General features: G+C 33.8%; 1 protein-coding gene across 2 annotated transcripts in view; it reads right to left on the reverse strand.

The window, feature by feature from the left end:
- The window catches only part of DNAJB6 (DnaJ heat shock protein family (Hsp40) member B6), a 121493-nt gene that overhangs the window by 51893 nt on the left and 46485 nt on the right, over nucleotides 1-23115 (reverse strand). The window contains exons 4-8 of one of the 2 annotated variants that reach the window (XM_043965181.1): nucleotides 22024-22086; nucleotides 20274-20384; nucleotides 7835-7963; nucleotides 6181-6322; nucleotides 5477-5547 (exon numbers count right to left, since the gene is read on the reverse strand). In XM_043965181.1, the coding sequence (XP_043821116.1) occupies nucleotides 5477-5547; nucleotides 6181-6322; nucleotides 7835-7963; nucleotides 20274-20384; nucleotides 22024-22086 (516 nt within the window). Of the gene's footprint in view, nucleotides 1-5476; nucleotides 5548-6180; nucleotides 6323-7834; nucleotides 7967-20273; nucleotides 20385-22023; nucleotides 22087-23115 lie in introns of both variants that reach the window. The other variant, XM_043965180.1, reaches the window with a different exon arrangement.

Raw genomic sequence — 23115 nt, forward strand, 5'->3', positions numbered from 1 at the left:
GTCCAATTAAGTAATACTGTTGTCATCTAATAACAATAACTATATTTTCTCAAAAAGTTCAATAACAGGTATAATCTCCTCTTCTAACTATTCTTAGCTTTCCTCCTTCCTTGAACATCTTTATAAACTGGAAGGCCAAATTTGATGATACCATCTCCATTCTGATGACTTCTGTGACTGAGATATAGAAGCAAACATCAACAAAAAAATAATCTTAATGTCATATCTATTCCCCCATTCAATCATAATCTGTTACTCCTGACTTCTCCAAAGTTCACTATAAATAATGCTGCTGCCTATTACGTGTGCTCAAATTTGTGAAAAACATCCAAAGTAATTAGAGATTCAATAGCTACAAAACAGCAATGGCCATCGGAATGGAATGTGGCTCTTAAACCACTGATGCCTCATCTAGCTACCATACCAAGTCTTCTCAAAACTACCCAGTTTCCTGGGTCTTCAATGTCCTTAATGACCATGACTTACATCTTCCCTCAACTTCAGCCAACCAAAAGGATGAAGAGTCACTTCTTCATCACTCATGGTCATGTTCTATGAAATCCACCTCTCTGATCACAACCAATTATCATCCATCTTCCCTACACACACACACACACACACACACACACACACACACACACACCCCTCTTCCTATAATCTCCAAGGCACTCCTTTCCTAAAACAGCTCAGCCTCACATTCAATGTACCACTGAAACCTTTAACCTCACAACCTATAATCCTTTCATGTTTTACCAAGAACCAAATCTAAATTACCCCAATTATCTGCTTTTTGGGCCCTCTACTTACCTCGCAATTTCAACTTGGCTCTAAATGATATTGTAATTGACTTGTCTTTGAACCCTCCCACTATTTCAGAGTTTTCTTCTCTCCAAAACTCTCAGCAAAACATGTCATCTATTTAACTGTGAAGTCTCCTCAAATCCTTTTTCATTACTTCTTGTCTCTAGTATTCAAGACAGAATTTTGCAAAACCAACACTTTTAATCCCATATTTCAGGAACTTTTTCAAACCTCACTCATTTCACTTGTTGTGCTCAATCTCAATGCAATGACATCTTCCTTATAGCTTGCAAACAAATCCCAGACCTCCCATATCCTTAAAGATCTCCACTAGACCCTATCATCACCTTTGTTCTTTCTCTTTCAGCTCCTACTCACTGTTTGATGCCCTACAGGTTTAAAGCCTTTTCTGCAATTTAGGTTCTAGGTGACTGCTCTGCTTCCCTATTCCATCTGGTCCCACTGGCTACTAAGCAGGGGTAGGTATTTCAAGAAATTGATCCTAGACTATTTCTTCCTCACGGGTCTTATCTCTCCCATCTTCGGTCATCTGAAAATGTGATAAATATTCTTTTCTTTGCCATTATCTAAGATACAGACAAGAAAGTTAATCAGAACAAAATCACAAGCTCTTAGATCTGAAAGCCTCAACAATCTGGTTCCCACCTATTGCCCCAGACTTATTCTACAGTACTTCCTTTCACTCCACTGCAGTAGACTGCTCTCATCCACCTCCAACTCACCTCAGCCTCTTAGAATCCCTAACTTGCTGCAAGTATCAGCTTAGGAGAATCAGCTTCTGAAGCCTCTCCTGAGCTCCAAGGATCTTACTGCTCTCTTGTTCTTAATATTTACTTATGTGTTTTGTGTTGTCTATCCCTCCTATTGTATTTTTACCTTTGCATACCTTCCACAGTTCAAACCCTCCCCCCTTGTCCCAAGTTCCTAGCAAGGGGCTTAAGAAAGACTTGTTACGTTCATTGAGTTGTTCTCATATGAGTTCTATAGAGATAATACCTTGTTATATTAACCATTTCACTGACATACTATTTATAAAATCTTAACTATTATTTTGAAAACAATTAGGAGTCAGGCTCTTAAAAGCTAAATATTTAATTGTCTCCTTCATATGAATAAAAAAAAGTACATACTTAGAGGAAACTCCAGTTTAGGCAAGTATTTTACAATAATTTGAAAGATGCCATCACCAGCCCAGTCAACACATTAGCGCTTAGTGAACTGGGTACTCAAAGTTTAACATTACTTAAGGATTCTCAAATAAGTCATATCCACATTCAAATTAAAGACAATGCATTCCTCTAACAAAATAATCGTAGCTTTTGGTATTATACGATTTGACCTCCATTGAGTAATGTAAAACTTTAGTAGCTTATGTGATTATATATAAAAAAGCTTATAATTAAAACTCACCATAAGTATTTCTTACATTTAACAAATGGTAGGAAAGGGAAAAAAGATTTGACACTTATATCAAGCTTTATCTTTAAAAGAATTATCAAACACTTGGAAAGATATCTAAACACTAGTTAGAAGCATAATCACTATTAAATTTCATTAAGGCCTTTCATTTTTAATCATGCAAAAGAGAAATGGGAGTCAAAAAAGCTAAAATCCTGCTACCCTAATAACCTTGGATGGTAAACATTACATCATAAAGTCTAAAGGTAATTTACAAAACTGGGGGACATAGAGATCACATATAGAGATAGAGGAATGAAAGCCTGATAACACAAGACTTCCTATAGAATCTTTTATCACATAATTGGACCTCATGTCCATGTTCTGATGGTTGAAAATTTTTCTCCTATGGTTTGTACTTTATGATAAAGAGCTGTTACATATGGAAAGACTTCGTGAAAAAGTACAATGAAATGTTTCCTAATTCCTAGATTCTGCGTATAATAAACTTTGTGAATGTAGTTTTATCTAATAAAGGAAGAAAGTTCCAAGTTCACTTTCTGCTTAAAAATTCAACAGTTCTTGGCCTTGGGTAATGAATTTATTTTACTGTAGTAATTCTTCACAGAAAGCCAAGAACAAAATGAAGGGAATAACAGCCTTACCAGATTACTTCTACTAAGCAACTGATTATCAGCATTGACCAGGGCTACCACTATAACAATGTCAAAACCATTCAAAAAATTACCTAAGAATCAAGGTATAGTTCAGACACCTGGCTTAATGAAATCTAATACCCCTAACTTGACTGATAAAGAACAGGTAAGTAAATGACTAAGTAAACTTTAGTGAAAACTTTACTTTAACAGTCCAGGAAAAGTTAAGAGTGTAGCTGTCAAATTGCTGATGTGACAACCAAGAAAATAAGCAATCATATAATTAGAAAGGCAAAAGTGAAATTACTCAAACATACATAAGAAATGCAAGACTGGGATGTTTCCTCACAAAACTTTAAATTTAATAATTAACACGGTGTTAACCTGAGCAAGTAAATTGTTATGAAATAAATTATTTAAAAGATTCAGTCAACAAAATATTGTTGAAAAATGTTGAAAGCAAGTATTCTAATAATCGAATTTTTCAGTGTATTTAATTATGGGACCGTTTAAAATCTATTTAAATTAAAATTTATGTAAAATCCCTTTAAAATCTATTTAAATTTTTAAAAATACCTCCCTAGAGAATGTCAGCTGAAGCCTAAAATCTGAAATCTCCTGACTTCCTCACCAACGCTGATTCATTTCACCAGTATACATATAAAAAAAACCTGGGGTTCCAAATATAAAAACATTTGAGGTATCTGGTGTCATTAACAGAATGACTACAAAAATGACGAGATTCCTGAGTAAATTAAGTTCAAATATGATTGCTTTCATACCACTGATCGAAAAACACTTACCTTCTTTTTGGGGGTAGAGTATTCTGAAATGCTATTCTTACAAAGACATATGCATAGATATCATTTAACAAATGTATAAAGCATTTTGTTTCAGTTTAACCATTTTCATGAACTCAAGATCTCTTCTAATACCAAACATTAAGCTTAAACAAATTTACACAAATGCCTTGTCTTTGGCTTGGTAAGTTAATTATTTGGGGCTACATTATGTTTCTGAATTCTAAATTTAGCAAATAATAATTGTAAAATATAGTGTCTATTTTAAAGTATTTAAAAACATGCCTTTAAAAGATACCAACTAAAATAATTTAAGTCACAGCAACCTTGATATTTTAACTAATCCAACACAGTTTTTTTGCCCCCCCCCTCCAAAAAAATTAGTCTACCTCGGGGAAGTTTCATTTATTTGTACATACCCTACTGATTCACAAAATAATTTAAGGTGAATTATGGTAGTTTCAGTGCAATAAGAATTTTGGTAGTTCTGCATTTTTGCTTTGTGGAAAATTTTAGCAATGCTGACATCTTAATATAATTTTACAAATCACTTCACCCATGTTCAAATCATCCCAAAGGATTTAACCATGCAAAGTGTCTCTGTGTGCTTTCACAATGATTTATTCTATAAAGCACACATACATGCATGCACACATGTGCATGCACACACAAATACACACACACAAACACACACTCTCTGCTATAAAGCCTATCTCCCTCTTTAAAAAAAATATGGGGGCAGCTATATGGCACAGTGGATAGAGCACCGGCCCTGGATTCAGGAGGACCTGACTTCAAATCCGGCCTCAGACACTTACTGGCTGTGTGACCCCGGGCAAGTCACTTAACCCCAACTGCCTCACCCCCCCCCAAAAATACAACTGCAATGTTTACTCAAGTGCTAAGATTTACCCTACAGAGGTATAGGAAACTACATATATTTTTCGATGGCAAAAAGAAATTATTTGCAAGTAAGAGAAGCCCAAATCCACCAACAAAAAGAAATTGAAATTCTAATAAAGCAAAACTGGCTCCCCATGTACCCGAATCACACACAGACACAAGAAGGCTACAAATCCCATTCATGAAAGAATGCACCACAAACATTAGCATTTATTCATTTTCATTTTTTTTTTTAGCAAATGACAAAGACCCAGTTTACCAGAATTACTTTTTTTTTTTTGCCTAGGCTTAACATTACATATTTAAACAATTGTCAAAACTTACTAAGTTTTGCAGCATTCATGCACAACTAGAAAACATCCTTAATTTATTTCAAACCAGAAATGTATTACCATTAACGTATTAATACCTTTTACTACTAAATACTTAAAAAAAAAATCAAAATTAAAAAAAAAATTTCATCCTGGAAATGTTAACTTCACAGCAGACTTAAACTACTACTTGGCTCACATTTCAAACAAAATGGAAAAGCAAGATTCATGCTGGTGTTAGTGTACATTTTGCCCTAGCACTACTAAAGGATCACTGTTCACCTTGGATTAATTTTAATAAAAAGCAAAGTGCATACAGAAATTTACAACAATTTTAAAGACAAAAAAAAAAATGGTCCTATTAATGTGGTCCCAACAATAAACTCAAAAGTCTATGACAAATAGGTGCTTCGATGAGCCGTTTATAAATACTTTAGATTAGGTACAGTTATACTGAAAGAGTTCTTTTGAAATCTTCAAAAAAATGTTCCTGTTAATCCTCAAATGGTGCTTGTAATAGCTTAATATTTCTGTTAAATGCGTGCGTTGAATTACTTGTTATCCAAGCGTAGCAGCTGCTCCTTACCATTTATTGTTAAGGACTTTAACTGGCCATCTTCTTCAACTTCTATTCTTTCTTGACCATTCTCAATAGTTCTGTAGGACAAAATTCATTTAAAAACCTTTTTGAAGTATGTTTATTAAAGGGTGTAACTACAACACAGAAATAAATGAAAAAACTAATCCCCATTCCTTTGTGACTACAGATAATATATGATACAACAAACTATATGGTAAGCTAAGCTTTCAGCCATGAAGCTATCCTTTCTACCTAAAAGGATTCTTTTCCAAGTATGAATAAAATTTGGCTCAAATTTATAGGTTTGACTACTAAACCACTTATAGAGATAATCTCCTAATCAAAAGAAATCAGTTTAATAAAAAGTAATCAAGAAAACTAAAACGGATTTATTTTTCTAATAGTGTAGGAAATTTGATCATTCCACATCAAAATAACTACTTGAGATTCAGATCACATCATTGAGATCACAAATCACATCTAGCAGAAATTTTAAAAAATGAAAAAGCTCTTAATAATTAGACTTTTTTCACAAAAACATATAGGAACTGACTGCCAACCAATTTTTATGATTTTAGACTTAATTGAAAACCTAGATTTTTCACTCTGAGAATATGCATTTGAACACAAATTTGTCAAAAATGACAGTAGATCAACACATCATTAGAGTCATTTAATCCATAAGATAGTGTTTAAAAATACCAATGTACCTCTTTGTAGTGATTTTTCTGCCATTTACTATTTTAGTCGTAGTTGATATGGATCTGAAGTTACCCATCCCACTACCACCAAATGACGTAGAAGAGAATGAAGTAAGGCCTCCATGCCCCATTGAACCAAATGAAGTAAATCCTGTATAAATAAAAAAGATAATATTACACGTAAAATACTATTTTTATTAAATATTATAAATGAGTTCAAATGGCTATTGTGTAAAAAGTTCAATGCTACTCCAAGTAACATGACTGAAATAAGTCATTTAGCAATACAGCTGTCTTTTGATTACCACAAAACAAAGGATCATACAAAAATCCCCAAACCAGAAATTGAGTGTGAAAATCAATTGTACTAATCATAATCCTGTGCCAATAAGATGTTGAGTTAAGGGGCAGGTAGGTGGCACAGTGGATACAGCACTGGCCTCAGACACTTTACACTTCCTAGCTGTGTGACCTTAGGCAAGTCACTTAACCCTCATTACCCCACCCCCACCCCCAAAAACCTTTTTCTTTTACTTAAAACAAGAAACATGTATTCAAGGGACTTGAAAAACAAAAGAGCCATTCCCTTTTCACCAAGGGTCATGCTTTAATGTAAACATGGATTGACCTACTGAGATGTTTTGGGAGGACACTTCTTCCTACTCTGGGCTATGAGCAATCACCATTAGCGTTTCTCCTTTACATTTTAAGTGTAAAAGGACACACACCAAGCTATATCCCCAGATATCATTGAAACTGACAGATTACCTATATATAAACTATTTGGTTTTTTATATCTCCTATGGTGTGTCCTAGCTCTAACTATAAATTAAGGTCAGGAGATTCGTTTCTTCTATCCTTTCTCTGCACCATAATACACAAACAAATCAACTAACTTATGTTTTTAGATTCTTTCATTATTTTTGTCCTTGTACACTTAGACAATTCAACCTGCTAAAATGAAAACCATCACCATCACTTTTCTCTATGATTAGTTTTCTTTACAAGCCTCTACGATTCACTTTGTAGCAGAAAATTCTTTATTGTCTAACATAACCTAGATCAGGATATGTCACAAAAAAGGAGAAAAATTCTCTGGCTTAATTCCAAGGGCAAGGTTGTTCACCATTAATATCAAGCTGTATAAGGTATACTATTCATCAAACACTGACAACAATCTCAGGGTCTCGGGAAACAGCCAAGGGGAGAAGAGAAAAAACAAACTTTACTCAAGATACAAAAATGTTTTTAAATAAAAGCATAATTTTATATCCCAAATCTTGGAACATATTAAAAATCTATAGCATTCTATAACAGTAACCTCTAAGAGTACCTTAACAGGGGTCAAGGAATAACCAAAGGAACACAAATTACTAACAGTCCAAGGTCAATCGAATGGATCAATGTTATTACAGGCTAAGAGGCTTATGTTAATCAGGAGACAGTAAATTTGGAGGCAAAGTAGAAAATAAGGGAGCTTGATTTTTCTTCTTTTCAAAGAACTGCAGCAAACAAAAAGATGAGTTTCCTTTTATCTGTGTGGGTCATATACAATTCTAACATCACAGAGAACATAACCAAGCGGATCTAACAAAAGTAAGAATTACACATAAAATACACTTGTAAATCTCTTCTAAAAGCGTTCATTCCTGTTGTAAAATACCTGTATCAAATGAAGAAAGTCCACTCCCAAAACCTGGAAATCCACCAAAGGCAGAGAAAAAGGGTCCTGCACCTCTGCTTCTGTTTCCACGAGTCCCTCTTCGATTTCCAAAAAAGTCCTCAAATGGATCTTCTAGGAACAAATAAATACTGTTATTTAAAATCCCAAGAGGAAAAAACTTATTGAATAATACCATTTATATAAAATATATAATGGAACACATGGCACAGGCATGCAAAAGATGCTATTATGCTTATACCAAACCCCCAAAAGACAATGCACCTCCTTAAAGCGAGAGCCATAATCACTCAACAGATCAACAGAACAAAATCCAAACAGATAAATAAATACCTGTTGTGGGGCATGTGGTTGAATGGGCAGCCCACTGAATTAATACATTGCTATGTATACCTTTTTTTAGCTACTGTAGCTGGCAAAATGAAATTGACCCAGAAACAGAATGAAGAAAATACTCCAGATTCCATTCTTAAAACTACAATGCTTTGTAGAATATTTAAATTAGCAAAAGTTTATAAAAACACCACATTTTTAAACATGAATATTCTTCTGATGATATTATCATTGTGAATCTTAACACCAAAAGTTTTTAAAGAGTAAAACTGAAGGAAAGCTGGCCAAACAGGTGAGGGTATGCTGTCAGCGATGAATTACAAACAAGAAGGTAGCATTAAACATATATATTAAAAAAGCCCTATAAAAATAAAAGGTGATGGGCTGGTCATTTACTGAAAGGGCTGAGACAAATAGCCAGGGTGCAACACAGAGAATGTTGAAGACCTAGAAGGCCTTCACTACACTTAATACAGGATTTATAGAAGGAAATGAACTAAAAAACCTTACCCTACTAAAGAGAATACACATATCAGAAAATACACACATCCATTTTATATAAATATATCACACAGATATATAAACAAGAATTTCTGAAAACAGTTAGCTTTTTTAGTTATGTGGATATCACTAAAATATGCAAAAACTAAAACAAGTTCTATATTATCTATTTGTGCTATAAGAAACGATGAACAGGATGATTTCAGAAAAACCTGGGAAGCCTTATATGAACTGAAGCATAGTGAAGCAAACAGAACCAGAACACCATAACATCAATACTATACAATGATGAACTATGAATGACTTCATGAATAAAAGTTTGAAGAGGCAGATGAAACAATGGAAGGTAGATTAGAATCAGATGAGAATTTCAGAGTTTAGGACTAGAGTTTTGTAAAGCATAGATGATAGTGAGATCAAGGGTAAAAATGCATATGGATAGTTCAGCCCCCATGCCCCCAATAAAATGTAAGTTGAAATGAAAATTTAAGTCAATGGGAATTAAGGTTAATGAACTCATTATTATATTAGGATGTCAAAGGGGCCCCCATTAATGTGTATACTCAAATTCCCAAGTATAAGAGATGGGGTTAGAAGTGGGAGGAAAAAGTACTGAAATCCTTCAGCAAAGAAGGGGAATGACTTGGATACTAATAAATGACTGTAACAAGGATCTGCACTAGGTGATATAGATGTATGCTAAGAAAGTGATGAATAATAAATATATCAATTTCGACTCATGACCACTGTTTCAAGCAGCATTCCTAATGTATAAATTAATACCCTGTAGTGGGTAAGACCGTCTGGTTCTAGAGAACCAAAATTCAATAGTTAACACTAGAAGATAGGAAGAGTGTTGAGAGATCTGAGAGGAAAGGAAACTTTTGTGGGGTTTTGGAATTGTTTTTACAATACAGTGGAGAGGCAGAAAAGAGCATAGAAAGGTAGGACTAGAATCAGGATAGGATCCAGGAGTTTCCCAACCATAGAGGACAAACAAGCTGACCAAGGTCTCACACCTTTAGGGCAGGGCTCTATAATAAATAAGCAAAGTGCTCTTTCCAAGCATCTAGGGTATAGTACCAGTTTGGGCTGAATTCATGCTCAGTGCTAGACAACAGATGCAGGATATAAGGCATACCCCAAATATGGAAAAAGCACTGACTTGTAACTTTCATAAATTACTTTTACAATTTTGTATTATTTTTATAACATGTATTACTAACTCCTACAAATAACCATAACTGCTACTTATTAATTCAAAGAAGAAACTTCACTCTAATTGCCATTTAATATCTGAAAGAAATTGCTCTTCAGTACTGCTCCCTCACTCCAGGCCCCCCCCAAAACCCACATTTTAAAAACAACATTGTCAAATACTAATAGCTGAAATTTGAAATTCAAGCAGCAATGAATACTTATTTACACTACAAAAAGGCAATGGAATGTTTCATTAAAAATAAAAACCAATGATTCCAGTTTTACCATATATACTTCTACACTTCAGAGTGGCATATTCATTGTCAGGTGAAACATTACATTTAATAATTCTGTAAGCTTATAAATGACTCAAAAAGAATCACAAATGTATTATGTATACATATGCACAATCTATATTAGGTAAATATACTATTATGCTTACTATTTATAGTTGACTTTTTAAAAGCTACTTGTTATTTAATAACATTCAAATCTCATCTGTTAAAATAATCTTGGTTCTGTGGTTAAAAAGGTGAATTTGGAGTTAGAAACTATTCAAATCTTTTTTCTGGTATATACCACCCTTGTGCCTTTGGGCAACTGGGTCAGTTTCCTTGTCTGTAAAATGAACTGAACTAAGCCTCCAAGGTAACTTCTAGCTCTAATTATACCACAAGCCAATATTTCTTCCAACTCAATATACTCTGTGATGAAAATGAGGATAAATTTGAATAAAATCTAAAAGGAGGAAGGGATAGGAAGGAAACTCAAGTTCCTATCTTTTACCTAATTAAATAAATGTATGAAGTTACTTTTAATATGCTGATAATTTACTTTTCCTTTAATAATAATAGATAAGGAACTTGATTTCACTCTTCATTTGCTGTTAAATCCCTCATTTCTATCAAATTCTTTAAAAATTCACTTTACCAAACTCACTAGAGGAAAAAAAATGATTTTAGGGTTTAAAGTTAACTGCTTCAGAAGGAAGTTTTTATTTGGTCTAAAAGGGCCACTAAAGGTGATTTACATTAACAAAAACTGCTTCAGAAGATAGGAAGTTTTTTTTTTCTCTTGCATTTGTATCACCGGTGCCTATGACAGGACTTTATATGGATTAAGCATTTAATCAACACTTATTGAATGAATTCATATCGTGAATTGTTGACACAAAGCTATTTACAATTCAATACAATAAGCCAACAGCCCAATACAGCAATTCTATCTTCCAAAAATATTAAAATCTTCAAGAAGCTATTGCAATAATTTTTTAATTATTTTAAGTGTTTTATTATTTTATAATAATTTTAATTATTGATAATTTATTATTTACTTATTTTTTAAAATAATTTTTAGAATGTTTTCTGGTTTTGTGAAATCAAAATTATTCGACATGTTACATCTATGCTAATTCTATTTACAACATTCAGTGCTTTTCTCCTCCCTCCCTTTCCTCCCCCCTCCACAAGACAACAACCAATCTGGTATAGGTTATATGTTCAATCCACAAGTGTTCTTTTTATTAGTTCCTTCTATGGGAGTGGATAGTATGCATCATTAGTCCCTTGGGATTGTTACAACATTCAATGTAGAAATTAATCCAGGGCAGCCCTTTTCACATTAAGCAATTATATCTAAATGACTTTGCATTATTATTTGCTAGTATGGCCATCATCCCACGCCTCAATAAAGCTTTCAGATATAAAATTTCAAGAGCAGTAACAAAGAGGGTGAAATTTAGGGAACAGATTCAATCTGGCAACAATGAAAAGGTACAATCTGCAACTCCTAGGAGCTATTCAACTCACTTCCTAAGACAAAAACCCAACTCCACTGGGTTAACAAATTTAACACTTTAGTGAACATTTGGCAAAAGTGGTGAAAAATCCTTAAGAACTATAGAAAAGCTTAATAATGGGCTCTAGCCCAAAAGAAGGAAGGCAATCACAGAGTTTTTGGTAACTTCTAGTGTTTTCTTTCTTTTTATTAAGAATCACCTTTCATGTTTCTGGATTCTCTTATTCAATGACAGTGCAAGGAAAAACTCTTAATTATCATTTAAACATCTTTTTTTAAGCACAAAAGTCATTACTTTGTACCTTCTGTATTACTTTTTCTTGCGTAGGCAATAATTCCTAGAATAAAAATCACTAACAATTTTGACATTAAACAGAAATTAACATACTATAGGAAAACATGCAACAATATCAAATAAAAATACTATTCAAGAAAAATCACAAAAATAAATCCAATTAAGAGATGACTTTGACATTGGTACTGAATTCATAACAAATGAAATATAAATGTGATTTAGTTATGGATAGCTTAACATAAATCGTTATATGCATGGATATTATGATAAAAGCATTTCTTAATAAATTTACACCCATTCCTACAACATGATTCTTTAAAAAATAAGGAAGGAGGGGCAGCTAGGTGGCACAGTGGGTAGAGCACTGGCCCTTGATTCAGGAGGACCCAAGTTTAAATCCGGCCTCAGACACTTGACACGTACAAGCTGTGTGACCCTGGGCAAGTCACTTAACCCCAATTGCCTCACCAAAAAAAAAAAAAAAAAAAAAGGAAGGGGGCAGCTAGGTGGCACAGTGGATAAAACACCGGCCCTGGATTCAGAAGGACCTGAGTTCAAATCCAGCCTCAGACACTTGACACTTACTAGCTGTGTGATCCTGAGTAAGTCACTTAACCCTCACTGCCCTGTCCAAAAAAATAATAATATAACCCAAATGTATGGCATGAGAAACCTCAATAAATGAACTAAAAAAGCAAAACATGTTAAATAAGCACTGTTCCTTCCAAGTGACCAACCCTGACCTCAAAGGACTAAGCAGCATGTCTACCACCTCTGGTCTTTCCAGAGATGATCCATGAGAGATGACGAACTAAGTTATATGTTTTTCAGATATGACCAATACAACCAATGCTAAAGAGCTCCCTTTAAATAATTTGCCCATTAATTTCTCAATAATTAATTGCTAAAATGTTGACCCCAAATTTCTACTTTCTTGTTCATTCTCTATCCTTTATCTTAAAACCTCCCAAACGGTAACACAGAAGTAAACAATAAAAATTGGTGTTTTGATCTTAAGACTTAGTATACAATTAAAATGGCTACAATAAAACTGATTCTAAAAAAAATATTTGCACAAATAAATCACAGTAGGTATCAAAGAAAGAAAACTGTAACGATATAAAAAACTAAGTACAAGCTCTACAGGCAAAAGAATCTAATCAAAATAACTGAAGTCACCAAATATGCCCGAAAAAGAAACAATGTGTATCCTGCAAACAAAAAAATTGAAGATGCATCATTTTTAATCTCCATACCACACCTACATTTAATGTCATCAGTCAAGTTTAAGCAGGAAGATAAAAACTAAAGAAATTGCTAATTACCTAAATTTCTAGTTGAATTTATGTTCTTTACCTAAAGACTATTATTCCTCAAAGGTTTTGGAAAAATAGCTAAAACATAGGATCCAAACCTACTACTCTTTACTAAAAAGCATGTTCTGGGAACAGGGGGGTTTAGTCAAAAGCTGAAATATTGAAACCGCAAATTACATAATAATCCCAAGATTAGCAATAGCTTAAACTCAAAGGTCAAATGTAATATAGATATTAATCCTACATACTCAATTAAATTTTCTTTTATTAGAAACCATGCTGAAATCATACTTTATATAAACACTCAGAATTTTTAAAAACCTCAAGCCTTGAGTAGATTCTTGTTGATTAAGAAAGTGGAAAACTTTTAGAAATGGAAGGTTTATGCATTTCGTTACTGAATAATAAAATCAAAATCTTAATCTCTAGTCTGGAAAGGTCGGGTAAAAAACAGAAAACTAAAACACATTGCTAAGAACAATTTCATTTTAAAAATACCATCAGTAAATTTATTCTGCAATAAAATGCCAACACGATCTCCAAATCTTTTAGGAAAAGTTAAAATTTCAGAATATAGTAACCTAGTTTTCAAATTACAATAGCCACACAGCCATAGTTAATTTATTTTCAGTGAGAATAACATTTTTCATAGGAGACACCTACTAAAGGTAAATTATAGTTCAGATAAAAATATAATTCAGATATAGTTCAGGTGTTACCTTGGTTCCTTTGTTTCCCTATTACTTCATTCTTCTAGCTTCCTAATTCAACTTTCTTCTTTCCCTCAAACATTATGTAAATCATCTTAGGTGAATAATAGACAGTATACTAATAAAACAGAAACATTTAACAAAATCCTACATGATTCATAATATCCACCAGGACTATAATCATTTCTCATAATTGCTTCAACTTTTCAAGAAACACAAAATTTAAGCCCTTAATTGAGCCTGAGATTTAAGTGACTGGTACTAGATACTGTAAAGTGAATTCTTTACCATGTGAAGAGCTAGAATTCTGTGAAATTCATGTAATCATAGAACTTTTAGATGCCAGTAGCCAAGGTTTTTCTTGGCAGGTGATTTTAAGCCATTCAAATTTTATATAAGCACAGTCAAAGCCAAAGTACCTGGGAAAAAATAGAGGTACAGTGCACAGAGACATCAATACCACTCTTTGAAGTAAATTTTAAGCTCTTCTATTGAACTTTTCTTAAATAAATGCTCACTAAATTAACATGTTGTTATCACCTCTTTCTTCCTGTTTTTGGGATGAACTGTAATTCTTCATGAAGATAGTTAGAAGGTTAAACAAAAAATGAGTCTAAGTTTTAGCAATTCTTAGCTATCACATTTAAGATCTTAAACGTTTTGCAATGCAGGTACTGAGACAAAACTTTGAAGTTTCAAAATTGCTGTTATTCATGAGTAGGCATTATTATTATAGCAACACTGAAAGAGGGGGAGAAGAGGTATTAACTATAAAAAAAAATTTTTTTTTAAGTTGGGAAGCTTGTAACAGTTCAACTGCATCGTTGATTCTAAATGTTCCCAAGGCTCTCACAGCCAAGAATACCAAAATACCAGTGGAGGTTCAGATGGCTCTTAGATGTATTTAGTAAACTAATCTTGTCCCTGGGTTTAATAATAACAGCATCATATTTCTCACATAACATACATGTTATCATTGGGTGGGGATACCAACTTCTGGACTACTTTTTTTTTTTTCTCTTGTTATTTCCATGAGGATTTCTTGATTTAAAAACAAATGTTGGAAAAACAAAATATACATAAATCACCTCCTCCACCAATAGAATATCAGATCATATTCAGGGTCAGGATTTGTAGCCAAAAATGATCTTTAAGAGCTAACACAGCTATCTCATTTTATAGAAAAGGAAACTGAAGACAGAAACATTAAATGGCTTCCCCCTGCCTGCTTTCTCCCAACACCACTGGTGAATAAGCGGTTTCATATAACTTAGGTTTAACATGGTTTTATTTAAACCACTTATAATGGATATCATAGGTAGGTAAAGAGGGAGGGAAAAGAGAAGAGAAGGAGGGGGGAGGGAGGAAAGGGAATATAAAGGAAATCATAAAAGATTAAATAGCCAAATTATTAAAAGCACCAGTTACCATATTATGTTGTAATACAACAAAGCCCTCTGTGAGGTTATTAATAAGTAGTAAAGATGGCTGTTAACTCATTTTGAGTTTTTATAACTGCTTTTAATAAATAAATAAAGCAAGCAAGCAAGCAAACAAAAAACTTTTTTTTTCTTCCCGGACATCACCTTTTTAATTGCAAAAAGGGGTCACGGCCTCCTCCTCCTCCTCCCCACCCCCATTTCTAATCTATGTGCTTGGGAACAACAAACTAATCACCTTTTAGACAAAAAGGCTAAAAAAGAAAGGGCCCAGGGGGTTCTCCAATTTCTCCTAATAAATAATAAAATCCTTGAGCCTTAAACATTTGGATTCTGTGGCCTCTACTCTGGATCCTCAAACATTTTTGTTTTGTATATTTCCTAGTGTTCTTCAGTGTTCAGGACAGCTGAGGTTCCCTGTTTATTTTGGTTATTAAATAAATGGGTTCTAGAATTCTAGTAACAAGTATCTTAACAAAAATGAGTCACATCACCCACATTTTCTTTTAATGTTTATTGTTAAACCAGTAGTGCCTCACGTTCCGCCTCACTATGTTCTTCCTCGCTGAGCAGTTCTTCATATTCTTCGCTGAGCTCTTCCATATCCCCATAATAGGGAAGCCTTTCACTTGCTTCTTCTTCACTAGATACAACTTCCAATTCCTCACTAAGCACTTCCCCTGGGCCCCGACTGTTCACCTCACTTGGTTCCTCTTCACTAGAGATAACATCCAGTTCCTCACTGGTCAAATCTTCAAAATACTGATGATGTCCTGAAACACAGAGCTCGTCCTCACTGGACACCACATCCAAAACCTCACTGCTATCTTCACTGGGAACTTCATCAAACCCATCACTTTTCTCCTCAAAACCAGGCTGATCTAATTCCTCATTAGCCTCCAAGTCTTCACTGGTTAGCTCTTCGAATCCTGGTAGGGTAAAATGACTCACCATATTAGTGTTCAAATCATCGCTCACAAAGCATAACATAATCTTAGATTCATAGACTGTGTTCCCAAATGGCCAACTCCCTCTTGTATTTCTCTTCCTTTGCTTCCTAACACCTTTCTCCAATTCTCCTTTTTAATTCTTTATTCTAAAAGCTAAAATTATATATATATAGATATATATATAGCGTTCTGGGGAAATGTTTAAGTAAAAAGCCACTGTGAACACTTTTTGGTTTTTGCAAGGCAATGGGGGTTAAGTGACTTGCCCAGGGTCACACAGCTAATAAGTATCAAGAAACTGGGGCCAATATTCAGGTCTTCCTGAATCCAGGGCCAGTGCTTTATCCATTTTATCCATTGCGCCACCTAGCTGCCCCCACTGTGAACACTTTTGACCCCACAAACATTTTTAGATCTATGCTTACCTACTTAAATGAGTTTTAAAATAACATAAATTACACTCATCCCACCCCCAAAATTGTCATTTTATGGGATAAGTTTTTCCGAGTTCAGTGAGGAAAATGTGTAATTCAGTAAATTTTTTTAATGGTGCCATCAGGGACATCATTATTAAAGCATTTGAGTGGCTGAATCATTCTAAACCAAGTTGTATAATCCTTTAGTACTAAAAATTTCCAATTAACGTCTTGGCAAATGCAAGGATACTATGCCTTAAGTTTTATTAGCTGTCTAGAGGGAATTTAAGATAAGCCATCTAGTCTGCCAACCCACCATAAAGGTAGGTATTTACAGCTACACCCTCTCAAAACAGTTTTCAGAGTTGATCTTAAAGCCATAAAGATGAACCTCTAAGCTCCACTGGGAAATTGTGCTCTTATCAACTTTTGACTTGAAAATTTCATGCTAATATCCAACCCAATTTTTTACTTCCATAATTTAGACCCTTTTAATACTGTACTGTCTTCAATCAAAAGAATTACTGCCCACCACCACGTGTACCATGTCCTTAAACATTATCTACACCCCCCTTCAGTCTTCCCCAGTCTTACTACTACCTAAGTTCTATTCTACAATTGTCAACCACAAAAAGGTTTTCTTCCTAATCTTGTTACTTTTCCACATTGCTTCTGATGCAGGGCACCTAGTACTCTAGGGGCTGATAGTCTAATTTTAAAAAATTCAGTAGTGTGCCTGGTATTAACAGTTAAAGAACATTTACGTATGTACACACACAACCAGAGCACTACGAACAAATCAAAAAAAGCTTCAAAAATTAATTTGTGGAATGAATTACAATTAAAACTAAGTTACCAAAAAAAACCCAAAAAACCTTGTTACCTCAAAAAAAAAATTAGAGAGTAAATCCATAAAGATTTATATAAGAAAAATTTTGTATAAGAAAAATCTCCTGCATCATGGAAATTTTTTTTAAAAGCCCAATTTAGAAATAGATTTGAGAATCCCTGAATTCACCCAAATCTACACTAAACATACCACCAGCAGGACGGACAGTTACTTCATACATGTGGAAGCCATCAAGCATCCTCTTTTCCCTTGCGTAAATCCTTAGTGACTGAAAATGGAAGCCACCTAGAAGACCTATAAGAATGGATTGAAGAAGTGTCACTGCCAAACTAATGTAAGTCATAAATATAAAAAGGGAGCAGCAGGCAGTGGTAAAATAAAGGGATTTTTAAAACGAGAAAAGAGGGCCTGAGTATTCTATTACAATTTAAAACTGGCTTCTTTGAAGGTTTTTGTTTACATGTAATATAATTTCTCTTTACTATCAATTACTTTTTTCTTTTAACTACAGCTTAATTCAATTTAATTATTAACTATATCCATATTTTAAATATGAAATAACCTAAATTTTATCCAACAATTACTCAAGAAAAATAAGTTAGAAAGAGGTCTATTTTAACTTTCTTGACATAGTCATATAACCTCTTTTTTCTCCTAAATGGAAATCAAAAGACAGGGATTAAATGAAACCAGTCATATATTACTGAATGACGCTTCCCAGTCTTTTCATATCATTAAAGATAGACCATATTCAACAAGTCTAATGACAGAATCAGAAATTAAGCAGCAACTTAGTCTAATTACCCTACCTCCAAAAAACTGAGTTAAATTACGCCCAGAGAGGAGAATCCAAAGAATAATAATGTGAGTTTTCACAAAAACGGGGCTTCCCTCTCCCCATGCTTACATTAAATACACAGTCCATTCCAAAAAAATTTTTTTAATTCTCCACCCCTCACCTTCATTTGCCCCTAAGAAAAAAGAGCAACTAGAGTACTGTACTCTATATTATAGCTAAAGATAGCAAGAAATATAAAAACTAATATTGACAGAACAATTAGCAATCACTAGTCCTAGTGGACTACTTATATTTCTACCATCTATTTTCTTTGAAGAATTTTTAAAAATTTAATTATTATCTTCATTAATTAAAATGTAAAGATTCAAATATTAAGTTTATTTAAAGCTTCACATACTGGACATTTGGATATGCTCAATCTTAGTCAATATCCACACAAATTTATACTTATAGTCAAAGCTAAGGCATGACCATTCTTCATAATAAAAGGATTAACAAGTTTCCTACCTACTCACTGTACTTCCTTGCCATAAATATTAGTCCCTTTTAGGTATGTATTTGGTCTTTAGCTATTACTTGTGTAAATGAAAATAGCAAACAATTACTACTGTTTTTACCTTTTCCTATCAGGTTGTTTAAAATAGTAAAAGTGTGGGATCATGAGAGTATATGATGGAATTTCTTTCCATCCCCACACTACGATATGTTGCATGCAGAGTTGCACCATAAATAAAACCTATTACCTACCCGAAGTGCTGGTGATTTAATTCCTCTTCTGTGCCTACGATAGGCAGGGGGCTCCACTTGTTTTCCCCTGTATTCTTTGTAGACAGAACTGCTCTTCTTGTTTCCCTCCTTGGGGGGGAGGGGGCTTCCAGATGGTGATCATTCTCTCCAATCAGGCTCCAGGGAAATGAGGGATAAACACAGGGTGTGTTTCCCCTTCAATGAGCCAGCAGACAAAAGTGGCTGTAGCAGCACAAATTTCAACCCTGACCTCAAACATAGGCAATGAATGCATTGAACACCCTGACAGTTCAAACAGCCAACTGGAAAAATGGAAAGAAGCACTAACAGGAAAATGCTGACTGACATCAAGTACCTGACAAGCCTTGAGGGCTAGCCATAGTTCTTCGCAAAATAGGCGCTTAGTAAATGTTTCTTTAATAATCCAGGCACATGTTAGAAAAGTAACAAAGATAAACAAGAGACCTACTTGATCATGAAGTCCATAAGACTACCAAGGAAAATGCAACCTAATTATAAAATTGTCTCACTTCAAAGAAGTGATCTCCAGAATTTGGATCTGTTGATATCTTTCCCACCGTCCTTTTCACAAAACTGGACCCAAGGTTTCATAGTACACCACACAGAAAAAAGAGCATTATTGGTAGGTTAGACTAACACTTCTGCTTCTGAAGAATACCAAGCTATCACTTGAAGTTTCTATATGTGGCAAACACACACACTTAACCAAAGAACTAGTTTTCCAAATGAGAACCAACATACGTACACAACAGCTGAATCCTTACAAGTTTTCCCTCAAGTTAGTAAAAGAAATTTAAATTCCTATTTTATAACTTTCAACTATCTTAAAAAGATGATGACTTTTTAAAAAGTCAGAAGCCTCTATAACATATGCAAAAGTAAAATTACAGTAAGAAATTCCCCATATATTTAAAATAAAAAGGCTTAAGACACTGGCATAATTCTAATTAAATGGAAAAAACCTGATTAAGTAAATATTAATGAACATGATTGAATTTTGTACAGTGCCATCATATCAGGAATACAACACCACAACCAGTAGCTTACCAAAGAAGTCAAATGAAAATGGGTCCCTTCCACCAAAAAATTCCCTGAAGACATCATCTGGGTTCCGGAATGTGAATCCATATTCAAATGGATTATCAAAATGAACTCCACCTATAGAAATGGTTTAAGAAAAATTGAGTTTATACTTATCAGTATATTGTACCTAAGTAGTATCATTTGCTTTGGGACAACATGCTACAGTTAAAGTCAGACATGGAAGGGAATAACACTTAGAGAAACCCAATTTTATGAATTTACTAACTAGAAAAAGTTTATCATTTGTTTTAAGATGCCCTGTCCTGATGTGTATACAACAGCAGAATTTACATTTCATAGCAGAGATGGAAAATTAACTACCACATTCATCTTAACATCTGTAATCCACAACAATCAACACAATTTTTTTAATATGCTCAAAATCATGAATTTAATTGTAACCATCACAGTATTGAGCAAACTTAAGGGACAAGATTTTCTGTTCTATTCTTAGAACATAACCAAGACCCCATTATATTTTTACTCCAAAATGGCATAAATTTTACACCAATCTCATCTGTACTGGTTTATACACTACCAATCGTGTATTTTAAAAACACCAAATCATTTGTCTTCAGTAAGCCCTTATTAGAATTGACATGTGGAGGGGCAGCTAGATGGCGCAGTGGATAAAGCACCAGCCCTGGATTCAGGAGTACCTGAGTTCAAATCCGACCTCAGACACTTGACACTTACTAGCTGTGTGACCCTGGGCAAGTCACTTAACCCCAATTGCCTCACCAAAAAAAAAAAAAAAAAACCCATGTGGGAAACAAAGTAACCAAAGAGCTCAAGTAGATTTCTCCCATTTTCAAAATAATTTTATTTAATTAAGTGTTACCTATAAAGGCAAAGAAAGTCTACATAGCCTTCAGGAGATGAGGTAGGTACTTAATCAGGAGAGTAAAAGACCACAGCAATGAGTACTGGGGGTATATTGCAAAGGAAGAACTCTAAAGCATAAGCTCTGTTTCCCTTAGTGAAGTTGATCACTAAGTTGTTCAATTTCACTCTGATGCAAGAATTTGTGACTTGATTTTGGATAGACAAAACCACGTTTGAATAACTGTCTTTGTCTAATGATAAGGGCTAGGAGTCACTAAGCTTACAAGTTAAATTAAGAAAGTGTGGCATACATATATTCTACTCTTCTTAATTTTTTACTTCTAAAGTAACTGAACACACACATTAAATCAAGAAGAACTGAACTGAGAAGGATGCCATTCCATGCCTTTGTAGAATCAAGGAACTAGATTTCTGAGCAAAGTGTGTTTTTTGGTTTTGCTAAGCTTTCTTTCTCTTTTTAATGTTTTGTTATAGAGATGGTTCTGTAGGGGCAAAAACATGTAAAACCATAACATATCAATGACAAAAGTTTTAAAGGAAAAAACTGGCTATGCACATCAACATTCCCTATACATATAGAATATCATGGCACATGTGCTCACAAACCCAAAATTGCTCAATTTTACAAAGGCATGGAGTGGTATCCTCTCAAATCTTGGTTCAAGCTTGGTCATTCATTATATAGACACAGCATTGAGTTCTTAATTTTTGTTTTTCTTATGAGAGCCTAGCTTTAAAAGAACATTAACAATAAATTCTAGGATCTGGCTTATTGTTTTACTTTCAATACCAATAAAATAATTTAAGTCAAAATTCAAGTTGGGAGAATAAAAACAACCTGTATTTCTGGTGTGAAATGTCTACATACCTCCTCCACCTCCACCATTTAATCCTTCTTTTCCATATTTGTCATAGATGTCCCGTTTTTTAGCTAAATAGTGGGGGGAAAAAATAAAAATAAAGCTGAGATATATACCTTTTTCCTCTTCAAATGTAATGGCAAAGATATTTCCAATTAGATACTATTGTTAAGCAACCATAAACAAACATCAAATTTTTTCATAGCACCAAATTCCTCAGTAACATAAAAGTCAGGAAGAAAACAAAGTCAAAGGAATCATTTTCCAAAAAAAACCCCAAAATCAAAATCATCTTTGAAATGTTCAAAGTCACCTATGATGAAAATAAAACAATCCTAAGAAAATTTCAAAATACCTTGTATACATTATCTGTTTTAAGCTTCACAATGTTCCTGTAAGGCAGGTGGTTTTTATTCTCATTTCAAAGCTCAACCAATTAAGCATTTAATCACTTACTATATAAGGCACAGGGGAAGAGAAAAAAGAAAACCAGTCTCTGCCCTGAAGTAAAGCTACATTATTCCATTCATTTTAGGGGAATATACTTTGCAAGGTATTTCAGAGGGGTGGGTGGGATTGTTGGGGAAAGTGTTGTTATCCAAACAAAATGTTTTAAAATAATTTAATCTAACAACAAAAGGACCTGTCACAAAGGGATGATATTTCATATTAGAAATTTTATAAAAATGTAAAAATGTGGTTTATTGTAGAATAAACTTAATCATTTTACTTTAGGTAATTTAATGTTCGTGGCAGAATAAGGAAGGAAAAGTTTAACATAATAAAACCAACTCCCTTTTCTCAAATAGCTTATTAACTATCAAAAGAGCTAAGACATATACACATACATATGATCCAAAACATGACAAAAGCACCAAATTTAATAAGGGGCTATAAACATTTGGAAGAAATAAACTGTCTTTCCTTTCTTCCTTCCCCTTAAAGGAGCTCTTTTTTTTTTCATTTCTTTGTATGTCCAGGCTGACACATAAGAGGCACTTAAGTGCTCAGACTGATCAATACATCCAATTCTAAAAATTAACCCAATCCCCTTTTAAGCAAAGGATATTAAAACTGCAAAAAAAAGTGGGTAAAGTCTC

This window comes from Dromiciops gliroides, chromosome 5 (assembly GCF_019393635.1).
Source record: "Dromiciops gliroides isolate mDroGli1 chromosome 5, mDroGli1.pri, whole genome shotgun sequence".
Taxonomy (NCBI): domain Eukaryota; kingdom Metazoa; phylum Chordata; class Mammalia; order Microbiotheria; family Microbiotheriidae; genus Dromiciops; species Dromiciops gliroides.